Source organism: Ursus arctos, unplaced genomic scaffold (genome assembly GCF_023065955.2).
Source record: "Ursus arctos isolate Adak ecotype North America unplaced genomic scaffold, UrsArc2.0 scaffold_19, whole genome shotgun sequence".
NCBI classification, from domain to species: domain Eukaryota; kingdom Metazoa; phylum Chordata; class Mammalia; order Carnivora; family Ursidae; genus Ursus; species Ursus arctos.
This window is the reverse complement of record NW_026622863.1, coordinates 35,517,353-35,544,764: the sequence shown is the minus strand read 5'-3', so window position 1 is coordinate 35,544,764 and position 27,412 is coordinate 35,517,353. Positions and strand designations below refer to the sequence as shown.

Sequence of the window (27,412 nt, the reverse complement as noted above, 5' to 3'; positions counted from 1 at the left end):
ATTTATGGCTCAAGAGCCCTAACTTAGTCACAGCACAGAGTTTCTCTTTACCCTGGAAGGTCACACATTTGCAGTTTCCCGGGACTGGAATGTGGGCATCTTCAGGGGCTGGGGAGCACATTCAGCCTAGCGCGGCTAGCAGGAAGAGAAGGCCTGAAGGCTGTGAATTCGCAAGGCATGTGGCTTAGCATATGGCAGGTTCTTGCTAAACTACGGACCAGCCGATCCACTGAAGGGGTAGATGAATGTCTGCTGTGCAGGAGAAGCTCTGTGAGGGTCCCATCCATCCCTTCTTCTTTTGTCTCGCCCCCCACAGAACTGATGTGCCACCAACGTGGGGCCAAGGCAAAAGGAGGTAGAGCTGGGCCATCCCTCTGTCACTCATCTGCTTCCCAGAGTACACAGCTTGTTTCTGGCTGCTGTGGCAACAAGCAGCAGGAGAAAGCTGAGAGAAGCTGTCAGTGGAAGAGAACGTGGGGCAAGCCCTCCCCGAGACAGGATACTGAATAAGCCTTCACCCCATCACCGTGGAGAGTCAGCACTGGCCTTCCTTCGTCCTTAAGGGCACAAGCACCAACTTGGATGAAACAGAAAATGTTTGCAAAGATATTAGAAGAGGCTCATGTCCTGAGATTTACAGCAGGAGGGCACTGGCTCGGAGGGGCTGTTCCTTAGCTGCGTGATTCCCAACAAATGTGCGTAACTTCTTGTCCTCAGCTGCATTTTCTGCGAAGTGGGGACAGTAGGCCCTGTCTCAGGGTTGTTGGGAAGACGAAATGATACAACATGCAGGAAATGCCTGGCCCTTCGTAGTTGCTCAATAAAGCTTAATTCTGTTTTTCTTCAGCTTTCCATCTGATATCGTTGCTTTTCTTTCAAGTCATAAATCTTTAAAAAAGAACCCTAGTTCTGTAGTTTATTTTCCTGGTGACTCCTAGAGGCAGGTACCTTGACCACAGGATGACATGTTGAAAGTGCAAAAGACAGAAAGGCTCAAAGTGCAGTGAAATTGTTCAGTTCATTTACTGGCCTAGAATGATCACCTCAATAACCTCAAATTCCATCCTCATAGTCTGCTTAAGAATCAGGAAAGTGAATAGTTTAGAAACCTAGTGAAAATACACAAGGCCATGGAACTTGAAGGGGGGGATCTTTGGTTTCACAGAGAAGTCATCAGATGATGTCAGAAAAATCCAGACATTTCCAAATTAATGTTGGCCCCTCTAGAAAGTTCAAACCCAGGGAGTACAGGCATCAGCCATGTGCTGGAGGCCAGCTTTGATGCTACATAGCAAACAGCATGACTTCATTCACACAGTGAAACTATTTTCCTGAAATTGGACCCTTATTACTAAGTTAATAAAAAAAATTTCCAATTAAACTTTGGAAGATTTTTTTGTTATTACAGTAACATTATAGATTTCAATTTGGTGCAAAGTGAGCACTGAAGGCTTTCAACAATTTTCTAACAGAGCTTAAATTCAATTCTAAGAACAGTCACTATGTAATTGCCAGGGAAGGAGTACTTAATCCCTGGAAACACACTGAGGGAGAAGCACCACTGACCCCGGCTTCGGGGCCGGAGTGGCAGGGTCGTGGTGGGCTGGGTGGCGGAATGAGTCCCCAGTGGGTGTGGGAGCAGCACGCGCTCTGTTAAGTTCACACGCTGGGCACGCGGTTAAGATGTCCCACAGCACTCTCACCTGTTCTTCCTAGGACATGAGTCTCCGCTTGTAACTGGCTTGTTCCATGGGAGTGAAGAACTACCTGGGTGTTCCTATTCTGGCCTTAAGGCGAGAACGACACTGCATCTTCTTTTACCGTTCGGGGTAATCGTTATTTTTTTGATTATGTTGGTTGTCTTAACAGCCTAACAACAGCAGATTAAAAACTTCACCTAAGAGAAAAAGTCTGAAACACACATCTATCCCTTCACTTGCTCAAGGCGGTTTTGCTCCTCCAGACTGCACTGGAAATTGGCTGCAGGCACAAGGGGCAACGCACGTTCCACCCCCCCTTCCCCAAACACTTCGGAACCACAACTGAGCTGAGCGGTGGGTATGCTGTGAGATCTGGGGGAGGGGTCCTTGTCATTTTTTTTTAGGTGACAGGAAACATCTTTATAGTAAGCGTTTTTCATTTCTCCTTGTAAAGAAAAGCGCTGCCTGCGGGGTTATCTATTTGGAGTTTTCAGTGATGTATTTTGTGCAGCTGAATGGCTGCTATGACAGCTGATCGGGAGGCGTCCTGGGCGGCAAGTGCCTGGTCACGCCCATGATGGGCTCGGGGACCTGGGGGTGTAGGCCCGCGTCCGCGTTCCTCTAAGACTAGAAAAGGAACACAGTGCCTCTGGGCAAGTCTGCAGAAAGAAAGAGGAGCTTTCTTACAGTGTCCTTACTTTCTGCTTCTTTAAAAAGTTATTGTTTGGTTTATAAAAGTGATATGTTCAGCAAAGAAAACTTGACAGTACAAAAAAAGAGTGGGAAGAAAAAACTGAAAAATCGTCAATATTTCCAGGAACCCGAGAGAATCACTCCCAACCTTGTGGGCTATTTTGTTCAGGAGCTTCTCTACATGGGATTTAAATAATTGGGATCAGATAGTTGGCCAACTTTGATATCCCACTTTTTCCACTTCACTTTATATCAGGAACAATTTCCCCTGGCTTAAAAATGCTTATAAAACCCGGTTTTAATGACTGCACATTAGTCCATCGTGTGGCTTGGCCCATTATTTATTTATCCAGCCTCCTACTGTGGGACACTCGGGCTGTTCCCCTACTTCCTGCTGTCATAAATAAGGCTCCGGGGAAGAACTCCGCTAGATCTCTGCTTCCTAGTACCTTAGACTGACACCATTTCGGATTATTTCTTAGAGATAAATTCCTAGGAGTGGAATTACTCGTATCAGAGAGTATGACTATTGGAAAAAGGTTGATACATAATGCAACATGTCTTTCAGAACTGTGTACCAATTTGCCTTCCTCGCCTTAACTCTGTTTGCAAATCATTGCTCAACATGGCGCAGTTTCCTGTTGCAGGGAGACCTGGCAAAGAGGTGGGCGAATCAGGGAGGAAAGCTCTTATCAGCTTCGTTGCTGGAATCCCAGAGACGCAGGCTCTGAGGTCCGGGTGGGTGGGCTGGGAAACATAACCTATTATTCAGAAGGTCACGGGCTCCGCTCTCGTGAGCTGCCCCTCATCCCTGCCTCACACTCCACGCACATCCCACGCTAATGTGGCGGTGAGCTGTTTTTATTCAGGAATATGTGTGGCTCGAGTCAGCGCTGCTGGTGCGGGCCTGAAGGGGCCCGTTCCTTGCTGCCTCTCTGCACCTCCCAGTCTCCGTGCTCGGAAAGGCTCTCCTCTCCAGGGTGCCATGCTTTCCGTTGTTCCAGACTTAATCCTTAAGACTTAGCCCAAGGGAAGGCGGAAGGGGACCATCACTGGGTGAAAGATCCAGAGCGCGTGGTTTGCCCTCGTGCATCTCCTGGCCAAGTGGGGAGATGAGAAGCAGTCCTGGGGCAGAGACAACTTGATTTTGAAGGTAGGCTGCATTTCTCAGCTTCCCCTGCAGCTAGGTTGGGGTCTTAATGTCACTTCTGGATCTAGCCACAAAGCCCCCAGAAGACCCTCCTCCTCTGTGCACAGTGACCCTGCAGGCCACACACGGAGGGGGCAGCCTCCCAAGATAGAGGAGCCAAGGAGCCTGGATCTTCGAATGATGCTATGGAGCAGAGCCCTCCGCCCCCACCCCTTTCCCATCATTGGCAATGAGTGAGATGACTGAACGATAAATTTCAGTGTTAAGCTGTTGAGACTGGCAGGTTTTCTCCCACAGCACCTAGTATTACATATCCTTGCAAGGACTCTCACTGACAATTTCCGTCTAACTGTGTGCAGGCGTGCTGAAAATTCTGCTAAGTTATGCATGAAGGCGAAGCCCCCACTGGGGTTGGGAGTGGGTGGGGAGGGACGGCCTGGAGGATGAGGTTTTGTTCACAATGATTCTTGAAGGATTACAGTCATAGCTATGCACTGGTTCCTACTACTTTCCAGATGTTGTGCTGAGAGCTTTGCCAGATCAGCCTATTTCATCCTTCCGATGGTGCTAGGTATTATCTCTGTTTACATCTGGAGAGAATGAGGCCAGCAGAGGCTAAGCGACTTGCCCAAAGTCCCACAACTCTTGGAGGCAGAGCTGGATACCAAATCCTGCATGCGAAAGCACGACTCCGACACTATGTCCCTGCAGGGTTAGGCCGCATGGCAGTTACTTGAGGGGAGATGCCGGGGAGCCGCCTGTGCGAAGGCACAGAATACTTAGCATCACAGAGGGCAGGGGCACTGGGCGTGATGGGTGTGACCGTGGCAAGCTCTGGCGGGTCCCGAGGGAGCAGCGGAGGGTGGGGTGGTTAAGGGGTGGCACTCAGGGTGCCCATCCGAGCACGCAGACACAGGAGAATGGGACACACGAGAGAGCCACCGGATGCTGGCGAATCCACGTGAGGGGTCTCGCGTTGACTTAAACACCTGTGCCCTCAAAGTCCTGTCAACTTTGTGGGGACAAGAGCTGCGTGCAGGGCTTGGGCTGTGCCCGGCGGTGGCCTCTATGGTGGCACTCAAGATGCACTCCCCGGATACGTGTCACCTGAACAAGCTGATGAGTGGAACTGTCAAGTATGTCATTTAGAGAAGAAATGCATCAGAAGCATTGTCCCCATCATCAGACTGCCTTATGTCGCCCCTGCCCTAGTCACCTGTCCCCTGCCTTTTCTGTTCCCAGACATCCTGACACTGAGGGCCTCACCCTTCCAGCGACTGAGGCCCAGTAAGTACAGCCATCACCGAAGTGAGTAATGACAAAGTGAGTCATTGGCCCACCCAGCGTAGCTGGGGATGTAACCTGCAGCCGGACACCTCTCTGTTGGAGCGCTTGCACGACTGTCTGGGCAGTGACATGAAAAATGTTCCCTGTAATTCCCCAGCTCGCAGCCATACATCCTCAGTCTTGAAGCCACACTTTGTGGGGAACAGTGTGGGTTTGTTGAGAAGGGGAAGAGGTGCAATTAGAGTCCTCTTAAATGTTACATTCATCCTTGTTAATCAAAGATTAGTACCTCTTAAAAAAATAAACACAGCTCAGGTCCCCAGGAAGCTGGTAGCATCTCCCACGGCCGGTTTAATGGCAAAAAATGAAACAAAATGTGCCTCTCTGCCTCTTGAGTGTGGAACTAACACGATGAAAGATAACGGTGGCCGGATCTAGGGGATGGGGATTAAAGGTGACTTTTAATTTGCTTCTTTATTCTGCTCTGTGTTTGTGAATTTTTCAACAATGAGCATGTGTTGCTCCTTAAAAGGCATTTTTAAATAACTAAAAACAGGAAATACGAGACTACACTCTGAAAACCTGTAAACAAAAGAAGTAGAGGGAGACTTTGCCCAAACCCCACTCTCGTTCTACTCCCCAGATGGAACCTCTGTAACTGGGTGGATGTCTGTCCTTCTAGACAACTTCCCAGGCATTTTCCATTTTTTTCCCATAACACCTATTAGATTTGGAAGCAACCTTTCATTTGTTTCCTTCCTTATTCCCTGACTGTTCCTCAAGAGGAAGGCCTTGTTTTCCTGGTTCCTCTCCAACAACAGCGCCGGGCACACAGTAGGTGCTCATTAATCAATTGTGGAAGCAGCTGAAGGATGGGAGGGGCTGGATGGGAGTGGGGAGGCATGCTGTTAAAACCACCAGTGCCTTCCAGTGGGAGGGGGGCCCTTTTGATTTTCGGACGGGTTTCCATCTGCTAGATGTGGGCCTGAAGCCTACTGGGGGCTGGAGCTGGAGAGAACTGAGTTGCTCTGCAGAAGGTCCTGTTTTTGCTCCGGAGAGGGAATAGTGACACAGACAACAACATGGACGAATTGCAAAAAAAACTGTGCTGAGCGAAAGACACCAGAGAAAAGAGTATGTACTCTGGGGTTCAATTTATATGAAACTCTAGAAAACATGCACTCCTCCATAGGGACACAGAGCCGAACCGCGGATGGCTGAGCATGCGGTGGGGGGAGGGGCGGGAGGGAGGATCCCAGAGGGGCACATCCGGGGTGCTGGGTAGGTGCACTGTCTTGGGTCATAGTTTCATGGGTGTGTACATTTTTCAGAACTTATCAAATGATACTGTTGAAAAATGTGCAGTTCGTTGCATGGCCGCCGCACCTCCACGAGATGTGGCCCGAAGAGTAGTGGGGGCGTGACAGGGGGAGACGGAGAGAAGAGAGGAGTCACCATATGTGCTGAGGTTGGGGTGCTTTTGGGAACGTGTCCTGCAAAAAATACAGAGGGAAGGGGCAGTGAGAAGGATCTGTGGTCGAGGGCTGTGGGGGTTCAGACTGAAGCAATTTGAGGTCATGTTACCACCTCCCCCTCACACCTCCAACATCCTCAAATTCTGCTGGTGACGGTGAACGTGCACGTGCACCTGGGTGTACCTGGGTGGGAGGGGGAATGAGCAAAAGGGCAATGTGGAACACAGCCGACTGGCATGCACAGGATAGCGAGACAGTGAGGAAGTGGAAGGAACTTGTCAGAAGTGGAAACCGGAAACCACTAACTGGGACCTCTTTCTCCAGCCCTCCAGAATTTGCATGAATCCTAAGAAAGCCTCTGGTCTGCTCCAGGGCATGGAATCAGGATTTATCACAAGCGTATTTAAGTCTCAAGGGCAGGCGGATCCCAGCTGACATATGGGTGCTGCCCCCACACTCTGTGGCTGCTTATTGAATGAACATAGGAGTATTATCTTGATTTATCGTCAGAGACACAACTGCTGCCATATTGAGTATTGACAACAGGACGTCGGATGAAGACAGATGGACTGTCACTGGGCCTTAGATCACCTTGCATCTGGCTGGCACGTTTCACAATGCCTATGTCCTGGAGTCACGTATTTAGAAAAGGTTGACTGATAGCTTGCTATGCGGCAGGCACCTGCCAGAAGTTGAGGAGAAAAGAGCACACATGACTCAGGCCTTTCTCAAAGGGCTCCTGGTGCAGAGAAGAACACAAAGACCCCATCACACAGGAAGGGACCTACTGCAGGGATTGGCAAACCATGGTCCACAGGCCAAATCTGGCCCTCTGCCTGCTTGTGTAAATAAAGTTTTATTGGAACACAGCCACATCTATTGGTTGATGTGGCAGCTTTCGCACTGTAACAGCAGAGTTGAGTAGTTGAGCCTGAGACTGTGTGACCCACAAAGCCTCCATTCCTTATCATCTGACCCTTTATGGGAAAAGTTTGCTGACTCCCGCTCTAATAGGAGCTGTGACAGAAGCAACAAGTCACTGGCCCTGATTGCTATCAAAGCAGCGCTCTGTGTCTTAAGCAAGTGGGATCAGTTGGGGTAAGAGTCTTCCTGGTACTACCTTCTTGGTCCAAGGAGAAGCCGAATGCCTTGCAAGGGTAGCCTCTCCCCAGAAGGAACCAAGATACAGATGTTCTGCCCATCTCATGAGCTTTCGGAGGCAGCAGTACTGTGAACACTCAGGGAGCACCATCACCCCCCCCCCAAGGTGCCTCCCGCCAAGGCGGTTTCCCGGAGGTTCAGCAGAGCCCAGGGGCCTGGCCTGGGGCACTGGGAGAGAGGGGGGCATCTTCCTTCTTCTCAAGGTCAAAGGGGAAGGTCATACCAAAGAAGAGCATCAAATAATAATTAAATAAAAGTATTGAATTAGCATTCACTCACACTGTTTATTACACTCAGACCCTGATGGAAATCCCTTTCTAGATTTTGCAAAGAAGAATTAAATATTAACCCCTGAACAGGATTCACTATAGTCTAAAGCCTGCTTAAAAACTGGCTTTGAAAATCACTATTTCCAATTTATTTATGAATTAAACAAATCGACCACCCGTTATGCATCAGGCACCGTTCAAGACTAACATGGCCCCTGGCTCCAAGGGGCTCACAGCCCAGGGAGAGGGCAGACAGGCAGCAAACGCGCAGGCAGGCAGGAGCCATCCCTCCTCCCTCTCCCACACAGCCCTGCTCTAGGCACCGTGAACACTGCACGAGTGACACCAGCCACTGCCTCTGGGCCAGAGGGTTAGGTTCCTATGAGCCTCTGGTCAACTTTTTGTCAGCTAATCAATACATCACCTTATTTTGTGTGTGCTTCTGTTGACAGACACCATATTTAACACACATGGTTGATCACGGACACTGAATGCATAGACAGCAGGATGGTAACTCAGGCCGGAAGGCAGCTCCTCTAGCACCCTGTTTTCTCTGTGGCCCATCCTGACCTTCTTGCACAGAGGAACACCGGACAGCACGACTCCAGGGGCCACTGTAGACAGCAACATCCCCAGCCAAAAGCACAAGAATGCAGAAAACGTGGCACCAAATAGACCTCGGCAGCACGCTGCTTTGCTGTAGGAGAGCCGAGACAAGAAGGCCAAGCATCGCCTCTTTTGACCTCAGCTGGAAACGCGCGTGTCAGGTGGCTCAAATTTGTCACTATTCCGAGCTTATCCGCATATGACTGCGAAGATACGGCAACTATTTTGGGGTTACACGTATATGTTAGCATGTTGCATTTGCAAATACAGCAGGTGTGAATAACAAGGATTGATGTGATTCGAAGCAGGGAGAATGATTTCTGTACAGTTCCTGAGGGGGCACAACCCTGGGGGAGGGCCACGTGGTTGGAGCGGAGACAGCCAGGAGAGAGAGAGAGGGAGAAGCCATCAGAGAGCCAGACCAGCAGGAGGATACTAGGAGGAGGCCAGCTTGGAAGAGGGAGGCCGGTGGGGACGATTCCCACCATCCAGGTGAACAGGGGTGTGGCTTAGACCAAGTGCACACAGTGGAGTCCCAAGAATGCAGAGACTGAAGATGTCATTGCTAACACGACTGGAGGCACCTTCCCAGTAAAGAGACAATCAATGTGTTCAGTTTTTGTGGAATGTTTGCTTTGTGAGATGGAGACGTTTAATTTTTAGACAGTAAGGGTAAAATATCTTACAGAAATCATTCGCCCATAGATACTCTTTGGCGGCTACTCAGAGAACAGGTCATTTCCATTCCAGAGAACAGCTCATTTGTGGGCGTCCCATGAAGGACGCTCAGAAGGACGCCAGCAGGGGCCCTAAAAGCCATTTTTTTTCAGCTCTTCTCTCTCTCCTGGGTCCTCTGGTCCTCCCATCTCTACAGATTTTAAAGGAAGCCCAGACACAAATAATTCAAGTGGAGAACAGAGATGAAACTGACCCTCTGAACACCGACCCTCAGCTTAGCTGATGAAATAAAGATTCTACTTGGAATAGAATTTTAAAGACATTTTATGGGATCTTAAAGAGGCTGTACATTCCACTGGGTCCAGATTTTTTTTTTTTTAATAATGGTTTCTTTCTCAAAATAAAAGAAATAATTTTCTTGTTAAAAAAGTCTTTGGCAAAAACATATCTGAATTAGAATTCCATCCCTTCCACTCACTAACTTTTCGACCCTGAGCATATCTGGGTCCCTCGCTTCCTCATTCATAGGATGGGAACGACCACACCCACTTCCAGGGCGTCCAGCGTGGGAATGAGATCACGCACCATCAGATTTCTAGGTGATGTATTTAGTTACTTCTCACATTTGCCTTTCCTATTTCATTATGTTTTATTTATGTCCATGCTTCCTATTCTTTTCCTCTAGTCACTTTAAACATTATTTTATGGCTTAGTTTATTTTAATTTTTATTTATTTATTTTTTTGGTCCAAAGACTTCTCTTGCTTTCCTTTGGAGCCCAGGAAGGGATTCCATGGGTGAGGAGGGTTACAGTTCCCCCGTCATTTCTCACTCTTGTAGAAAGAGCATCGACTTTTGCCCACACCAGCAGGATGCAGGATCAGGCCTGGCACAAAGGGTCTCCATGCAGTCTAGTGTTTGGCTGAACACACATTCACACCTGCTCCTGAGCCCCAGAGTCACGGAGCATTTCTGATCCCCTCCTTTAAATTTAGAGAAGTGGCCCAGCGGCCTTCACAGTCGGTGCTCATATCATATCAGAGCTGGCAGCAAAAGGAAAAATCAGCACCACGGATCGTACTTTACTTATAAATTTAATTAGTTTGTTTAGCATGAATTTTTGTATTAATTTTGACATGAAAAATATCACATGAGAAGATTGTCTTGATGGCTGAGTTTTCTGGCGCTCCCTGAAAGTGTGCACCCCAGGGGAATGTGTCACTCACTGCCCCTGTTCTGAAAGCCCTCAGAGCTCCCCAGTCCTCCTCCAGAGCCATGCCTCCTGCTCCCGACCTGACCTTGTCCACCCTGCTGCCCCCTGGAGGCTGGCCTGGCCTCTGCCCCATGACAATCTGAGTGCAACTCTGCGGTGTGCGAGTGTGTCCCTCACATCGAGCTACTGAGGACAGCTGTATGTCTGCCCCAGGGTCGTCTGGGGCATTGCAGGGGGAAAACTCAGATTTATGGAAACAATTTGTGGACATCCGTCATTCTGGCTGCTCACCATCCTTCATCATTCCTCACACCACCCCAGGCTCCCCTTTGCACAGACCCGTTTTGGGTGGTGGTGGTTGTGGTGGGAGGTAGTCACCTGCTCCCATTGTGGCCTGAATGCAGTGGGACTGGCTTGGGGACGTGCAGCTTAGCGCCAGCAAATCTGATGCTCTCTCGGTGTGCGGGGTGGGGGTGGTGGGGTCCCGCTCTCACCCTGGGAGGTGTAATGTGAGCGTCAGGCTGCTCCCTTGGGGGTAGCCCAAACTGCCTCCCTTGTTCAGTTCTGTTTGGTGGCCACATTTTTTCCCCAGCGTATCCTCTGGTCTCCTGTTCATTCTGTGATCCCCAATATCAATCTAGTAAATTCTCGTTTTATTCTATTTAATATAGCTGATGTTTCTTTCTACTGCTTGCAGCCATGGATCCTGACACATCGTGCATGAGAAGTAATCAGAGGTGCTGAATTCTAATGCCCTCTCTTGCTCACTGGTAAGTCTCCTTCGCTTCATCTCCCTTCAGACATTCACCCAGGTCCTAAACTTGTTTGGATGACAGAGTCTCTACTAGTCATGGAGTTATTTGCATGCCATTATATGCTTTGCAGAACATCTTAAAATATTGACCAATTTAATCCTGATACTCAAACCAGGAACAGTTTTACTAGCAGAAAATATGACTGTTACACATACGCTTTAGAATGATTGCAAAATCGAGAACACCTGTCCATCAAAAAGCCAGGCTGCAACCTTCAAACATCAGTCGTTTGCAGCTTATATTTAATAATGGCTCACCGCCCATCCCTGCGCTCTGCCGTCTCCGACGACTCACTTGCAGCCAAGTGAATGGCAGGTAACAAAACTTAGTATTTAGAAACTTCTTCCTGCTTCCTTCAATTTCCCCAGGAGCGAGGAGGAGACCGCCATCATCATGAGACTTTTAGCAGTGAGGGACCCTGGGCTGGCTGTGGACCCACCATCATTCTTGGGAGCTGTGACTAACTCCCACTAAGAGCCCTAATAAGTGTTTCATAGACTTGCTTATTGTAAGTCTGTAATGCGTGGGGACCACAGATGGTAGGAAAACACCCCTCTCATTCTTGAAGAGCCTCCTTCAGAGAATGGATACCTTTATACCCTTCGCTAAGAATGATGACTGGTTCATTAAGTACTTACTGTGGGCCAGGCCCTGTGTTCTCAGCGCTTAGCCTGACTTACCCGGTTTACCCTCCATGGTCACTGTCACCGAGACACTGTTTCCCCCTATTTTACAAGGGAGGACACTGAGCACAGAGATACGGAAGGTCTGAGGTTACACGCCTGAAAGTGGATGAGTGGGGATTTGCACTCACGAAGTCTGGCACTCGACTGGAGTGCTGGGTACTGCCACCTCTCCTTATGAGGCCACATGAGACCAGGGTGGGGTAGGGGGGCTCTGCGGCAGCCCCTGGAGACAAGACTGAGTGTCTGATGGAACAAAAAGTCAAGATCTGCTTCCCCTGCATCCACTGAGAAAACACACGTTTCTCATTTGTGATGCTCTGGTCTCCTGTGATGAATCTGGCAGCATGGGGACGTGAGATTATGACGGAACACTGCTCCAAGGCCCCCATCTGAACAGGAGGCACCAGGAAGCAGGGAGGAAAGAAACAGGGAAACTGTGACAGAGGCGTTCCTGCCCGGCGACAGTGGCGAGAGGATGTATGCATCCCCGAGGGCTTTCTGCAACCCCTGTCCACGCAGCTCTATCCAAACCCTCCCTGTGGTCCTCCCAGGCATCTGGGCAGCACAGGGTTTTACTGTGGGGTTCAGCAGCGGAAGTTGTCTTAGGTTTCGGGATGATCTGCTAAAATCAAATGGAAGGTATGGTTTTGTTCTGAGCAATGGAATCTGATAGAGCAAGGCCATGGAGTCTGTTTGCAACCACACCTGGAGGGCTGAGCTTCTCCAGCTTGAGTCCGGCTTGGGAAACAGGGGAGCAGGGAGGTGAGAGGTCTGTCTTGCAATCGGATTTCCTGCCTGCATCTCCACGTGACTCTGGGCAAGTTCCTGACTCTCCCTGAGCCTCACTGTCCTCACCTGTGAAGAGGGGCCATCCTAGCACCTTTTTTATGGGTTGCTGTGAAATTAGCCATGACTGAGTGTGTGAGGCATGGAGAACAGGGTCTGGGACAGAGAAAATGCCCGCTGCTCTGTCATAACCACAAGCACGTTGGTGCGGCTGTGAGCAAGGGGCCAACGTGGGCGGACTGTGTTGGAGAAGTAGACCGGAGGAGGGGGCACGACATGCAGGTGGCAGGAGAGGAGGGGATGGGCAGAGCCAGGCCAGCCTAGGGCTGACCGGCTCCTGGCTGAGTGTCCACTCCATCCTGGGTCCAGGGAAGTCATGCCTGCGTCAACTCCGGCTCTGCGGCTCTGGGGTCCGGCGCCGGTGAGAGAGCACTTTGTATCTGACTGCGGCCGGCTCCCTTCCCTGCAGGAGGCGGTGCCTCGTGTCGGACGTGCCAGACTGGGCCACCCGTGGGCCTCCTTTCTTCTAGGCCCTCACTCACCACTTTGGGGATCTTGAAGACTCCGGGATTTAACTTCCATCTGGATGTGGACGACACCCAGACTTTCCTGTCCAGCCCAGACCTTCCCTGCTCACCAGGTCCTGCTCCCTACCTCCGACTCAAACTCAGCACGATCAAAACAGATTTCCTGCTTCATAGACGCCCACCCCGTCTTCCTGTTGTTTAGGATAAGACCTGTGAGTCAACGGTCACTCCTTCTCTCTCTCTCTCTCTCTCATACACACACACACACACACACACACACACACACACGCTCACTCACATGACTGCCTGGCACATCCCAGTTGCCATCGCCTCCCAGACACATTCAGTATGGCCTGCTTGTCACTGCTTGTACTGCCACCACCAAGTCCAAAGCCATGCCACCTCCCACCTGGTTTATCTCCGGATCTTCCCCACTGGTCTATGTGGTCTCCCCTCCCCTCTTCGAAGACCACCAGTGTTTAACTTCCTGTCTTATTCAGAGTAAAAGCTTTACCCCTGAGCACCTCTGGCCTCATCTCCCTCTCCTCACTCTGCACCAGATCCAATGATCACCCCCCTGCATCTCACACCTCTGCACACCCTGCCTCAGGGCCTTTGCATTTGTTTTTTCTACCCAATTCTTGGATCACTCTTCCCCAGCTATTTGCATGGTGCACCCCTGCTTCCTTCAGTTCGCTACTGAAATGCTCTGCCAGCAGCGACGCCTTCCCTGACCCCCCATCTAGAGTTTCAGACCCTCACGTCTTTTCCCTCCTTTGTACTTTGCAATTCACCCACTACTATGCTATTATTTATTTTCTTGTTTGCTTTCTCTCTGCCCCACTGGCATATAATGTTCATGAGGACAGATAATTTTTAACTGTTTTTTAACTGTTTCTGCTGTATCCCTGTGCCTAGAAAAGGGCTGGCATGTTGTAAGTGCTCGTTACTTACTGGTGATAAGAGCTGGCCTATCCCATCCTAACCCTGGTCCAGGTCCACACATGCAGCCGTCACGGAGGGACTCAAGGCTTGTTAGAGCTGACGCCACGCGGTCTGCTCTGATCCTGCTAGGGCATACAAGGAGACCCCTGAATTACTGTGTGGGAGAACTGTGGCTCAAAGCCTCATCACTTGAAAATGCGAAGTGCGAGACTCCTCTGGGACACAAACTGGGAGCTGCTGCTGAAACACACGTCTTGAATTAGTTACGTGACACACTGCCTCCGGTTATTTACCCGTGTTAGTCTAAGGCCATGATAAGCCCTTCATGAGTCCCCTAGATGCGCTCGTCGGCTGCCTGGTGTTGGTGATTGACAGACAAAGTGGGGCAATAAGATAAATCAGCTATTCTCCCTAGTCAGCTGACTGCTCGTGCCATCCTGAAGTGTGTGGCTTTCTCCATCAGTACGGTATCGGTAGCTTCGGCAGCAACCTTGGTCTATTTCAAACGCCTTTACTAAAATTAAAAACACAACAACAACAACAAAAAAACCCCACCCAGCTAAGCAGATCTAACAGCTTGGAAAAAACAGTGGGCAAGAAACAGTATTAGTGTTGTCAATATTTCCTGTGTTGGCTCGGAGAATTAATTTCTCAGGCTGACAAGAATGACCATCATAATTATATTCAAATATAACCAATTTGAAACCATGCTTTCAGTAATGAGAGTCTGGCCCATGGCAAATTTACAACGACACGTGTAGATGGATGTTAAAAAGGTGGCTGGATTGTAAAATAACCGTGCAACTGTTTATCCAAATGGTCAGCTCTTTCATATTAACCGAACGGAGTGCCTCTAATTGAGGTTAATAATGAAAATCTCCCATCTCTGGGTCATCATAAAAACCAGAATTCTATTTTTAGCCACTGAAGATGTTAAATCTTTAAAAATTCAGTTGTTTAATTTATTAGACCTTTTTTCCCCTGGCATCTTCATAACAGAAAACCTGACCACTAAAAATAAAGAGTCAGCTGTGCTAATATATTTACATAAATAATTAAAAACTCTACAGCAGAGCAGGCAATAAAATGTACTGCCACCATAAACTTCCAATGGAAGAACATTACTTTAATTAAAAGCTACAAAGGCACCACTGTAAACAATTCATTCACATTTCAAGCTCTGTGTTTGTTGACTCAGGAAAGAAATAATTCATTCAACAAAGCAAAACAGAAGGGACCTCACCCCAAATCCTGTTATTGAGGTCAGCAACCACATTTAATTAAGACGAAGTGTTAGTAATGTATTTTAGAGAGAGGCTCTTCTCTTCATTTCCCCAGGTAGAAATGTTATTATTTAGCCTTTAACTTCTGATTAAAATTTAACAGGTGGGAGTCACCCCAAATTAAACTCTTAAATCTGGTTTTGAAATCTGTTCTTTTTAAAACAAGGAGTCTGAACCCCCCCCATTCCCTCCCCATAAACGAGGCTACTGTACCCTTCGAGCCTCTGTGTTCCCGAGAATGCCAGTGATGACAAAATCCCAACTCTCAAGCAGACTGATTTTTGACATTGACTTCTAAAGATCTTAGAAGATACAGAACAAAATGTCCCATAGACGGCCCGCGATTTTCACTTGATTTCCCCTCATGTCTGTGATTTTTCTCTGAATGGGCCCCAACATTAGATTAAACAAGGTGTTAAAAGGACTTGATGACTCCCAGGCCGACCAGCAAAATCTGAATCTGGGCATTTTAACGAATCTTGGGGGGCTGGGTTTTCATCACTGCATGTCGTACCCTGTATCAGCTTGAGGAATGAATTCTACCGCGGAGCTAAAAGGCCTCCACGCCCAAAAGGGGGAGAAGAATAGAAATGACTTTCAAAAGACCCAAAGGAATCAGGACAAAGTGGGCTGCGGTTTTCAGAGAGATGAGGATCTAATTTGTATCGGATTCAGATATTCTGTGTTTAAAGCACAGGCTCAGTGTGGATCAAGGCGCGGGAACAATAGCCAGCTGACGGGCTTGGCTCTTTACCGTCATCCTCGTGGACCTGGGGAGCCCTGTCCGAGGCCTGTCTGTCTATCCTGCTCAGGCCTCACTCCCGGGATAGGTTTACAACAAGGCCACATGCTCATGTTGTCATGGTTGGTAGACATTAGTCAGTGTTGGGAGGTGAAAAATAATACTATTGCCAATAACGCGTGTCTGCTTATGCACAAACATGTTTTACACACAGACACCTCCAACCCAGCTGCCATTAATCCAGCCACGCCTACTGACCGGGCACTTCCATCTGCCTGCCCAGGCCGGGCTGGGGCTATTTCCAGAACTCCCAGCCTCAAAGAGTCTTCTGTCTCTGGTGGCCTCGTCCCAAATCCTATCAAATATCCTGGCATGTACCCACATGGCAAATACATTTTTTCCCCGTAAAATGTTTGAAATCATGTTTATACTTCGGCCTTTGGCATTATTTGGCTACCAGGAATATTTCATTAATAATCGCCTAGGATTTCTCTGGCACAGACTCAGACATTTTTGCTAGGTGAGATCTACAAACAGCTTCACAGAGTCTAAAGTTAACCTGAAAAGTTGTCATGATGCTATCTATCTATGGATGCTCGATATTTATTCATTTCAATTTTGCTGTTTTCTTTTCAAATTGTGGAGATAATGGATTATGTGTTCAGGTCCCTGACGTGTTTTAGGCCCCCTGGGGAATCTGAAGGTCCAGTGCTGGGCCTCAAGTGCTTAATTCTCTAATAGTACCGAGGCAGCCCTGGTGCTTCATGAGGGAGGGATGGCTAACCGCCCTCCCCGCCCCAAAGCCCGGGTTCGGTGAGAAGATGGAGGATTAGGTCGGGAATGACAGTAAGGCAAGAGGAAGGTAGTGCTAGACGTCCAAAAGCCCAGGGAGCACAGTCCTCCCCGCAGAGGCAAAGGTGATGCCCAGCCCATCTCAGTGGGACACGCAAGGGTGGGCGCGGTGGGTGCAGGCAAGGCCCCAGGGGCTCTCGGCAGGCCTCCCCACACTTCTGCGTGCTCTCCTTCCACAAGGAGGGCTCCGTGAGGCTCTGCTTTCCTCATCAGCAAAAAGGGAGACCAACGATGTGTCATTTGCAAGGTCATGGGAAATAAAGGACTCCGGCGAAGGTGCTTTGGTGCACTTTGATATAAACACGCTGGGCGCTTCGTCCCAGTACCAGTAAGCTCACTGTCCTCATTCTCAAACACGTCTCCGGGGGGCGTGGAGATGGCTGCCAGTTTGGGCTGGCAGCCAGGTCCCAGGAGGCGGAGAGCTGCACAGAGGCATGGGGAGAGTGGGTTTCTGGGGGATTCAGGAATCTGTGGACAGGCGAGACCACAGTGATGCTCGAAAACAATTTCTGCCGCCCGGCTCTTTCTCCCCAGCTAGCGATCACTGGTTCTTACTTCCCAAGGAAACCATGCATTTCCTTCCTTCCGTCCTTGCCCGCCTGCCCCCCCCCCCTCTTTCCGGGGCACATGCTTTTGCTCTCACAGCTGTATGCTCCCTGGAGGCTGCAGGCAGAGACTGTTTCTTTCACAAGTGAATACACAGCGCCTCGTGGTGTCAGGGCCACACCGAGCTCTAAATGAATATTGTTAAACTTAGTAACTGAATGAATGGAGAACTGTAATCCTTGTGCTGTTTTTCAAGGATTTGGTCTTTAGCAACATGATTATCTATTATCTTGATCGTGTAAAAATCTAATATCATGGCCTGTTTCGTCATTTTAAATTTACCCTGTGGTTTCTGTTATGCAGAAAGGTTCAATCCCCAAACGTTCCCATGGCAGAAACGTCTAGTTACCTCACTACATCCTCTCTTCCCTTCTTGCTTTGTAAAGAATCCCAGTTTTAAAAGCTGGTTACTACCCAGGTAAATGACCACATGGTCCCGTATCCCTTGCAGTTAGGTGTGGTCATGTGACTAATTTTGACCAATGAGATTTAAATAGATATGGGGCTGACTTCCAGGAAGTTTCCTTAAAAGACAGGGGACCTGATGCCCTTCTTCCCCTTTCTCTCATCTGTCTGGAATGCAGACATGAAGGTTGGAGCACTAGCAGTCATCACAGCCCATGAGGAAGGGCACACCAGCCTGGAGGTGGTCGAATGGTGAGCAGGAAGGAGCCTGGGCCCCTGACAGCTTTGTGGGGCCGCCATATAAGCTCTGGACACTGCCATGGCTACTCTAGACTTCTGTTATGTGAGACCAAAAAATAGAATTCTATCTTTTCTGAGCCATGGTCATTTTGAATTTTTGTGTTCTATTCAGCCAAACTTAATCCTCATAGATACAGCGCTGCTCAACACACCCTTGCAGGGTTCCCTGGATGAATGATTTTTTTCCAAAACCATGTTGAGCAGTGATATCACGTTGGTAGGAACGATATTTCTCCTCAACATGAATCTTATATATTCAACGTGTAGGCAGAAGCCTCTGTTGCAGAGAGGTTTTACTGTAGCCCCCGGACAAGATGAGCTCAGTCTGAATAAATGCTCAGAAGAGGAATTGCGACTTGGTTGCCTCCAAGGAAACCCCTGATTGTGAAAGACAATGAGATAAGTCCTCTCAGGCCGTTGGCAAGGATTGAGCTGCCGGCTGCCTCTCCAAAACGACCGAATCAACAGCCAGGACATGAGCGTTCGTCCCTGGTATTCATTTCACTGGTGGAGGACGTGTGGCAAAGGCAGTCATTTCCAGTTTAGCATAATTACCATTGAGCTGCTCCTTCTGACAGTAATTAGTCAACAAGCTCAGTTGCAAAGCCTGCTCCTCATTAGAGACACCCAAGTGTCACGCAGAGATGCCCGGCTCCTGTCTCGTGGGCGTGGAGGCAGGGCTCCACCCTGAAGGCTGAGGGAGGCTGTGGTCTGTCTGTGGTGTGTGGTGGGGGCAGGGGGAGGCAGCTCCATTTCAGAACATGTCAGTAGCGACACAACCTTGGCTCAGAGAGGCTTTCTAATCCTGACGTCAATTCAAACCATAAGGGAAAATATAAATTTGCCTGGGTATAGAAAAACAAAGAATTCTTTTTATGACAAAAGGTATTAATAATACCAATACTTTTGTGCAAAGTATTTTCAAAAAATTCTTCGGGAAATTAACGATGCATTTAACAATTTAGCTATAAGCGTGTCCACTGACCTTTTCAAAAAATAATTGCATACCATTGGAAACACTCTTAATACCCAATAACAAGGAAATGAATGAAGAAATGAGAACATCCATGTAATAGAATAGAACACTATCAAGCAATTAAAAATAATGGCTATGTCTTGACATGGAAAGCTGTTCACCATATACTGGAAAGTAGACATGGCAGGTTCCAAAACAGGACGGGTGATGGGAGCCAATTCTGGTAATAAAAATGGAAGGTTTCTCACATGTGACAGAGGGAGATATACCCACGTTGTTAAGAGGGGATTTCCTGTGCGAGATGATTACAGATTCTTTATTATCTTCTTGATTCTTAATTGCCTTTTCCAAAGTCTCCTCCACGAACTATCTTAACTTTATAATAAGGATAAGAAGATACAAGTCATTAAAAAGAAGAATTTCGTCTGTCACCAGCCCGTTGATGTCCATTTTGATTTGGCTAAGAGTGCAATGCAATGGGCTTTTTAACAAGTTTTAATAACTCAGGCTTTTTAGTGAGAACATTCACTCTGATGCCTGGACACCTCCTGTCTCTAGTGTTACAGGCTTCTCAGAGATCAAGGCGCCTTTCACAGACCTGACTGCTCCCTGGTGAGATGAAAGAGTGCCCACCAGGGGCCAGCTGTGCCAGCCGCGTGCCCGAGACGAGATGCGCCTTTCATCATGGGAGACAGGACACCGGCCGGGATGGGAATTAGTCAGAAGTTCCTAAGTTTTGTGTGGGTTGTGGGTGGGGAGGAAATTCCCTGCTTTGACAGGGAGGGAACCCACCTTCGGGGAAGAGGGCAAAAGTGCCTGTCAAGTTTGGGGCAGGACCTGTATCAGGGTCCTGGTCAGGTGGAGAATCTCCTTCCTCCTGGTCTCAAAAGCTCCCAGGGCCTGGTGAGTCATCTGAGATGAAAATGGGGTTATTGGGGCTGAGTCACAGAGAATCCTGGAATGAAATACTGATAGACAGGGTAGGGGGGAGAGAGAGAAAGGAGGAAGAGGGGGAAGGGAGAGGGTGAGGAGGTGAAAAGGGGGAGAGGAAGGGAGAGGGGAAGGATCAAGGGCTTCAAGTAATTAATGGACCTTTTCTCCCCAAAGAGTTCCTGGGACAAGCGCTCCACCTGTCAGTGATGCTGTCTCTGCCTCTGAGGAGCTCAGGACCAGCACCAGGGGAGGAGCGGTGGAGGGAGGGGAGGCCCAGTGAGTGCCAGGCTGAGAGAGGAGCCCTACAGGCCATGCTGGGTCCCAGCAGGGAGGACTGTGTGTGAGGAGTCTGGCCAGAGAGAGAAGTGTGTGTGTGTGTGTGTGTGTGTGTGTGTGTGTGTGTGTGTGTCTCAATCTATCACAAACACATTTACTTTGCTGCAAGGCTGGAAGAGGGATTTCTCTAGACGCTGCTCGGCTCAATTTGTAAATGCTAGAACTCTTTAGCAAACCAGCCCAGAGAAACACCACAGCTGCATTTCCTGAGGGGACTCACAAAATTGAACTTGGTCACAGGGACTCTCTGTGGTTCCTGATGACTCAGCCTCCATTCCCGTCTCCCGGGCAGAGCATTCTACACTCCTTCGGTGGTCATAGTGAGACATGGGGACCACAGTGGGCATGCTTCACCCCCCTGCTGTTCCATTTGGCTCAGAGATGGGCATGTGTCCAAGTTGGCTCAGTGAGACCCAAGCCCGGCCCTTGGACTTGAACTTTGAATTGGGAAGCTTCTCTTCCTGCTGGGAGGGCCGGGACTGGCATTGCTGGTGGCCATTCAGCCATGGCCGAGGCTGAAGCCGACCCCAGGGCAGAGCAGAGCCAAGACGTGCAGAAAGAACATATGCCGGACACCCGAGTTCTCACACTGGTGCCCTCGTCCCTGTGCACTTTTTAGTTATGTGGGCCGATACCTGCCATCTTGGGCTAAGCCACTTGGAGGTGGGACCCGGCAGCTTATGAGGAAGGGTCAGGTCTGTGATGACCGACTGGAGCTTCCCACACTTCTGCTTCTTCCCTTGGGTCTCCTGTCTAGTAATTAACACATTATTTTCTCTGACCTCCTCTTCTCATGTGGTGGGAGCCACGGACGTTCTGCCTGTGATACAACGGGGAATGCCTGCACCCCACTCCAGTAGCTGGGTCCTTGTGCTCCATGGCTCACATCCTGGTCTTGACATCCCTCAATGTCTTGCTCTTGCCAGTCATGACCTCCCTCTCTGGGGCCAGAATCCTGTCCCTAACTCAGTTTTCTGGGACGGCTCTCCAAGGCCTGTCCCACATTCCCAGCTCCACGTGCCATCTGCAAGATGGGATCCCCTTCCTCTCTTCCCATCGGATGCCCGCAGGGGTGGGCAACCGCATCTGAGAACATCAGCTCTGTGGTCTGTCAAGGCGCCCTGATTTGGGAGGCTCATGACTGCAGCTCAGGCAAGGCCGGCACACCTGGTGTACACGAACCCGTGCTGGCAAGTGGCACAAGTGTGGGAAATGTTTGGAGGTGGTCCCCGTGCGGTCGAGAAGTGCCAGCTCGTCACTTCCCATCCCCTAGAGACTCAGCACCGCCAGAGTTCCTGTGCTATCGTGGGCCTGGTTCGAAACACGTTCTTCAGTTCGATACACTATCCAGTGACTCTCCAGCAAATTCCCTCTTTCGCCTAAGTCAGCCAGAGCTGGTCTGTTCTTTTTTTTAAAGATTTTTTATTTATTTATTCGACAGAGATAGAGACAGCCAGCGAGAGAGGGAACACAGCAGGGGGAGTGGGAGAGGAAGAAGCAGGCTCCCAGTGGAGGAGCCTGATATGGGGCTCTATCCCATAACGCTGGGATCACGCCCTGAGCTGAAGGCAGACACTTAACCGCTGTGCCACCCAGGCGCCCCAGCCAGAGCTGGTCTTAAACAGAGAACCTAGACAGACATACCTCTCCCCCTATCACTGCCTGTCACGCATCTGCCCCTCGCCACCGAGTTAAGGCTTTCTGACTTGGCAGCATCCCAAGTCACACAGCGACTGCAGAGCTCCCCCCCCTTCAGCAACAATAAGCCCACTGAAATTCCAAACTCGCTTTCTCCCCACCCCAGAGTCGCCTCTTCTGCCTCCTGTAGCAGAAGTACAAAATGACAGTGAAGCTCCCTGAAAGACAACCTAAATCAGTACGACTGCCTTCCTGTCTGTTAAGCTACCAGCGCCCTCATCTAAGGACTTAAGGAGAGCTTGCTCTTCGATATTTAAATTGCATATTTCCTTTACCAGGTACCCAGAAGGAAAAGGAAGGAGAGAAAACAGCATGGCGATTTCAGAGTCACATTATTATCGGATTTGGTATAGTTTGGACCTGTATCTAGTTCATCTGGCATTTCGGAAAGCTCTCTTGTGAAAGTAAATCCCCTTTTGGGATTGGAAACTAACGTGAGCCACGTGGCTGCCAGCTCGCTTCGCGGTAACGTGGCCGCGTGGAGACTTGGCGCGTTTCCAGGTGTTTCAAATCAGGAAAATACAACATGCGTTTATTAGAAGTGTATCTAATATTTGATTATCTGTTTCTCCTATGAGAGGAAGATTAGATTTTGGAAGAGAAAGATTAATAACTTTCTTTTGCGGAGACGAGCGTGCATTTGGACCTGCATGCCCAATTTAGATTCGCTGTGAAACACTGCACCAAGGAGAGCAGCTTGTCTGCACTAGTTCTGTGGCTAATGATCATTTAATTAAATCTTGTCATGAAAACACCTTCTTTCTAAGCAGCGGACAGAGCTTAAGAAATGAAGACAGAAATTTTTAAAGACTATTTTTTTCCTTTGTCTTGCCATTCATCAGTGGAAAACCTAACCCCGACGTTCCATGTCTAAGTACCAGCCATGGCCGTTCCTTCCCCTTTTGACAGGTTCAGAACCCAGAGCACTAAGCAGAGAGCACACAGACTTGGCAGACTGTCTGGTTTCTATTCTGATTCCTCTGCTAACAGTCTTGAGCTGTTACTGAACCTCTCTGGATTCATAATACCCTTATCTGTGTGTGGAGTCAGCCAACACCTTTCTTACCAAGTTGTGGTGACGAGAATATACGTCAAGTGTCTGAGAGGCAGGGGGGCCAGAGATGGTGACTTCTTTTTCTTTTTCTCAGGGACTATGCTTGGCAGACCCCTCTGGCCGTTCAAAAACAGAGCCCTGAAGTCACCCTCCTGAGCTGGTCTAGTGCTGGGAAGCAGGTGTGGGGGTAGCAGCCCCCTGGAGTCAGCCTGGTCCTGATATCATCAGCCGTGAGCTCTTCATTGTGACATGGACCTTCTACTTACCCAGATCACTAACAAATTCAATTTAATGCTAGTTCACTCCTGACAATCAGGCCTGCAGCCGGAAAAGAAACACTATTTCTGCGTGCCTTAGGTCTCCAGTTAGGGGGCCGCTCACCCACCTGATGGTTTGACGCTGCAGGGAATCGGGGTCCGTGGCGTTCACGGTCAGGAGCACGCTGCCCACAGAGATGTTCTCCTGCCTGGTCACCGTCATGGGGTCTGGGTAGAAAACCGGACCCTCGTTGACATCCAGGACGGTGATGTGGACGGTGGCCGTGGAGCTGGGGCCATAGGACACGTCGGGCACCAGCGGGTCCTCATTTTCCACTTTGATCAGCAGGGTGTGAAAGGCGGAAATCTCGTAGTCCAGGGGCTGGAAAGCAGAGACGGGGGGCTCAGCGTGTGTGTCTGCTACAAAGGGTGAACGCCTTTGCCCCAAGTCCCTGCGATACCCCATGAGCTAACGTGGATGATCAGGGATGGATCCAGGTTTTGTGGGCTAACCTGAACGCAATGTGGGGTCCCCCTTAAGGATATGAAACATACAGCATACAGGTACAGAATTCGGGATGGACACTGGTAGTTTTTTTCAGATCGAGAAGTGACGACACATGACACAAGCCTCGGAGTTCTGGGGCCCCAGTCTGAGACCTCTTTAGGCGACACCCTTGCCCCGCTGACATTAAAAGGCTTCCTACCTGTAACCTGTAGCCCCATGACTCCGACACGCAGGGCGGTTCTGGGGACGAACAACTCTGAAGCCTAAGCTTTGCCCGCTACGGGGCCACCCTGCCTCGGTTACCATGGGGGGATACCGAATGGAAAAGGTAGCCCGAAGTTCCATCCTCAGTGCCTCTGTCTCACTGGCCACAAGCACCAAGGCTGGAGTCTGGAGGTCAAGGAGAGTTTCTCCTGGCACAGGTTCATTTCCGGGGAGGGCGATGTGTAGGGAAAAGGACTGGAGAGGATTGGAGACACGTGGGGTTAAACCTCCAGGCCCTTCCCCACCTGAGGGCATTTGAAAACATGCAGGGAATTTTCAATGGTCACCATGACTCAGGGGCTTTGTGATCAGATACGGGGTAGGGGCAGTGATTACCAGATACAAGGCCATGCCGGGGACCCTCCAACATGATGGTGGACGGTCCTGGCCCCAGGTCACTGAGATGCGGCCCACTCTAGGTGACTTTGCAAAGGAGGCTGATAGTACCCGCCTCCCCCAGCTGCTGTGCAGAGTAAATCAGATCAGGTTCAGGAAACCCCATTGTAGACGTTATTAATATGGGGGTCCTGCCCATCATGGAATGACATGGACGATATTTACTTGGCTACTCTCTTTCCAAACCACGAGATGATGCAGGAGTGACATTTCCTGTCACTGAGGGTGCGTGGGGAGGCATTTAGGTCAGATGAGGACACGCTGTTTATTTCAAGTTATTTTTCTAATGTTGACTGGGAGAATGAGTAGCTAACTCCTCGGTCCCAGACACACAGATACTCTTGCTGGAAGGACAGGACCAGAGTGAGTACAGGGAGTTGGTTCACACTCGACTAGAAGGAAGCAAATGATAGGCAGGTTGTAAGGGCCACGGGAAGTGGGAGCAGCGTGAGACCGGGAAGCTGGGTAGAGAGCCTGCAGGTGTAAGAGCTGGAATAGAATCCAGCTGGTTGAGTCAGAGTCGGAATGACTGTAGGCAAATCATGGTACCTTCATAATAACTAAAGCCAACACACACACAGGAAATGCTGACACAGGAGTGCTTTCTGATGGTAACGGGACCCTCTCTTTGCACCTGCCACAACTCCCAGCGGGACTTAAAGAGTTAACAGATGTAACGCTCTTGGCGCCTAGGAGCTACCCAGTTATATTTCGGTCCCATCCCTGGAACACGAGAATACTTCACCACTCCATCCCTTTCTAGTAAGAGATTTCTGTCCATCCCAAGTGATGCCCCAAATATGCAACTTCAGTGAGGTACAATTCAAACAGGTGCCAGGGCGTTGCCATGCTCAGAAGACGTTCATCCTGATTAGGATACTGAAGGGCAGAAGCCTTTGGCTCACTGGGTTGTGACCACTTTGTGCTCATGCTCTGAGCAGGGCTGACATGTGGAGCCCAGCATCCAGGAGCCTCCCCCACCCACCCCAGTGCCAGGCAGACCCAGTGGGACAGCCCAGGTGCAGAGGGCCCTGGCTCCTGGCAGCACGGTGTACTTCTGGAAATGAAGTTAACTAGCAAACTGACATTTGTGAAATCCCAAACCTAGCCCAACTGAATTTTCTACCATGATGGAAAAGCCACCAGGCTGGGGTTTCTTCCCTTTGTGAGCTCCACGGGGCTCGGAACAGCAGAATTTGGGCCTGGATTTGAGGCCGACATGGTGAGCGGGGGTGCTGAGCCGTTTGCAGCAGGATGGAGTGAGGCAGACCCGGGCGGAGAAGATCTGGGTCCTGAGGGGAAGTGGTCTGGCTTATCTACACATGGCCTTTAAATAGTATGGCTAAACTGTTTCTTTACATGTTAGGTACACGTGTGTACATTTATGTTGGACATAAAGGACGCATGTGTGCCTTTACAGTAAACACACATATGTAGGTCTTTACATTTTTAGACGTGCATGTGTATTTGTCTATGTTACATACGTATGTGTGTGTGTGTGTGTGTATGACAGGTGTATGCGTGCATGTGTGGTAACTCTATCTGGGCTCCCTGAGATTCCAGCTGAGTCTGGAAGCAGAGCTTTGGAGTATGATTTACTGGCATGCCTTCTCAGAGGGGAGGGAGGGAGCAAGGATGTGGACTCTGCTGGAGTCCAGCTGAGGCCCAGTGCCAGGGGAGCTCTGGAAATTTCACTGACCGCCAAATTGGCCCCATCTCAGGGCAGGGGCTGGCCTTTTGCATCCCCCTGCAGTCAGGCCCACAGTGCAGGCTCTCTCCAGCGGGCAGAGCCTGGCCTGGGTTCTCCTTTCAGTGAGGGCAGTTCTGCTGGGAAGACAGAGGCTGGGAGCCGTTATCTGCTAGCACTCGGGGCTCTGGGAGTGGCAGTCCCACCTAGGAAGGGAACCTGGTGGGTGTGTTAGTCTCCTAGGGCTGTCAGAATGAAGGACTGGGTGGCTCAATACCACAGAAATCAACCGTCTCACAGTTCCAGAGACCAGAAAGCGCAAAATCAAATGTGAGCAGGGCCGTGCTGGCTCTGAAAGCTCTAGGGGAAACTTCCCTGCCTCTTTCCCGGCCTCCATGGCCTGCAGCCACCCAACTCCCGTCTCTGCCTCCGCGGTCACACGGCCCCCTCCCTGCCATATCCTTAGGAACACGGTCCTGCTAGAGGCGGGCCCACCCTCTCCACCATGACCTCAACTAAGCACATCTGCAGTGACTCTGTTTCCAAATATGGCCACCCTCACAGGTCTGGGGGCAAGGACTTCAAAATATCTTTTCTTGGGGAACATAATTCAATCCATACCTGTGGGGCACCCGTGGCTCCCCGACCCCCACAATATACATGTTTGATTTTCACCACCACCGTTCATTATTTTCCATGACATTAGTTATCCTTTACTGTGCACCTACTGTGTGCTAGGAGCGCTCGGTGTGCATCAGCTCACCCAATCCTCACTTTACATCATAGTAGCTGGTGCTTTAGTCCCCTTTTGTCAACGAGGGAATAGGCTCAGAGAGGTTGAATAACTCCGTCAAAGTCACACAGCTCATAAGGCCCACGGAACACTTTGGCTCAGGGAGCGTGACGAGAAAGGAAGAAGAATGTGGGAGTGAAGTAGCTGGGATAGCGGCTGCTCTCCAGCCCCGTTTCCAGGCATGTTCCCAGGCTGACATTCCCTGAGGGCAACACTGGCCTCGGCGGATTTGGGAAGTGAACAGTGCCACAGAGGGAGGGCAGAGGGGCAGTGAGTCGCACGGCGCCTTTCTGGAGGGCAGGGCCGCTCAAGCGCCCGTTTCCATCTGCACG

General features: G+C 49.8%; 1 protein-coding gene across 1 annotated transcript in view; it reads right to left on the bottom strand.

Annotated features, from left to right (window-relative positions):
- The window catches only part of CDH13 (cadherin 13), a 984,509-nt gene that overhangs the window by 64,012 nt on the left and 893,085 nt on the right, over window positions 1-27,412 (bottom strand). The window contains exon 10 of the mRNA XM_026495318.4: window positions 23,561-23,814. Coding sequence (XP_026351103.2) covers window positions 23,561-23,814 — 254 coding nt within the window. The remainder of the gene's footprint in view (window positions 1-23,560; window positions 23,815-27,412) is intronic.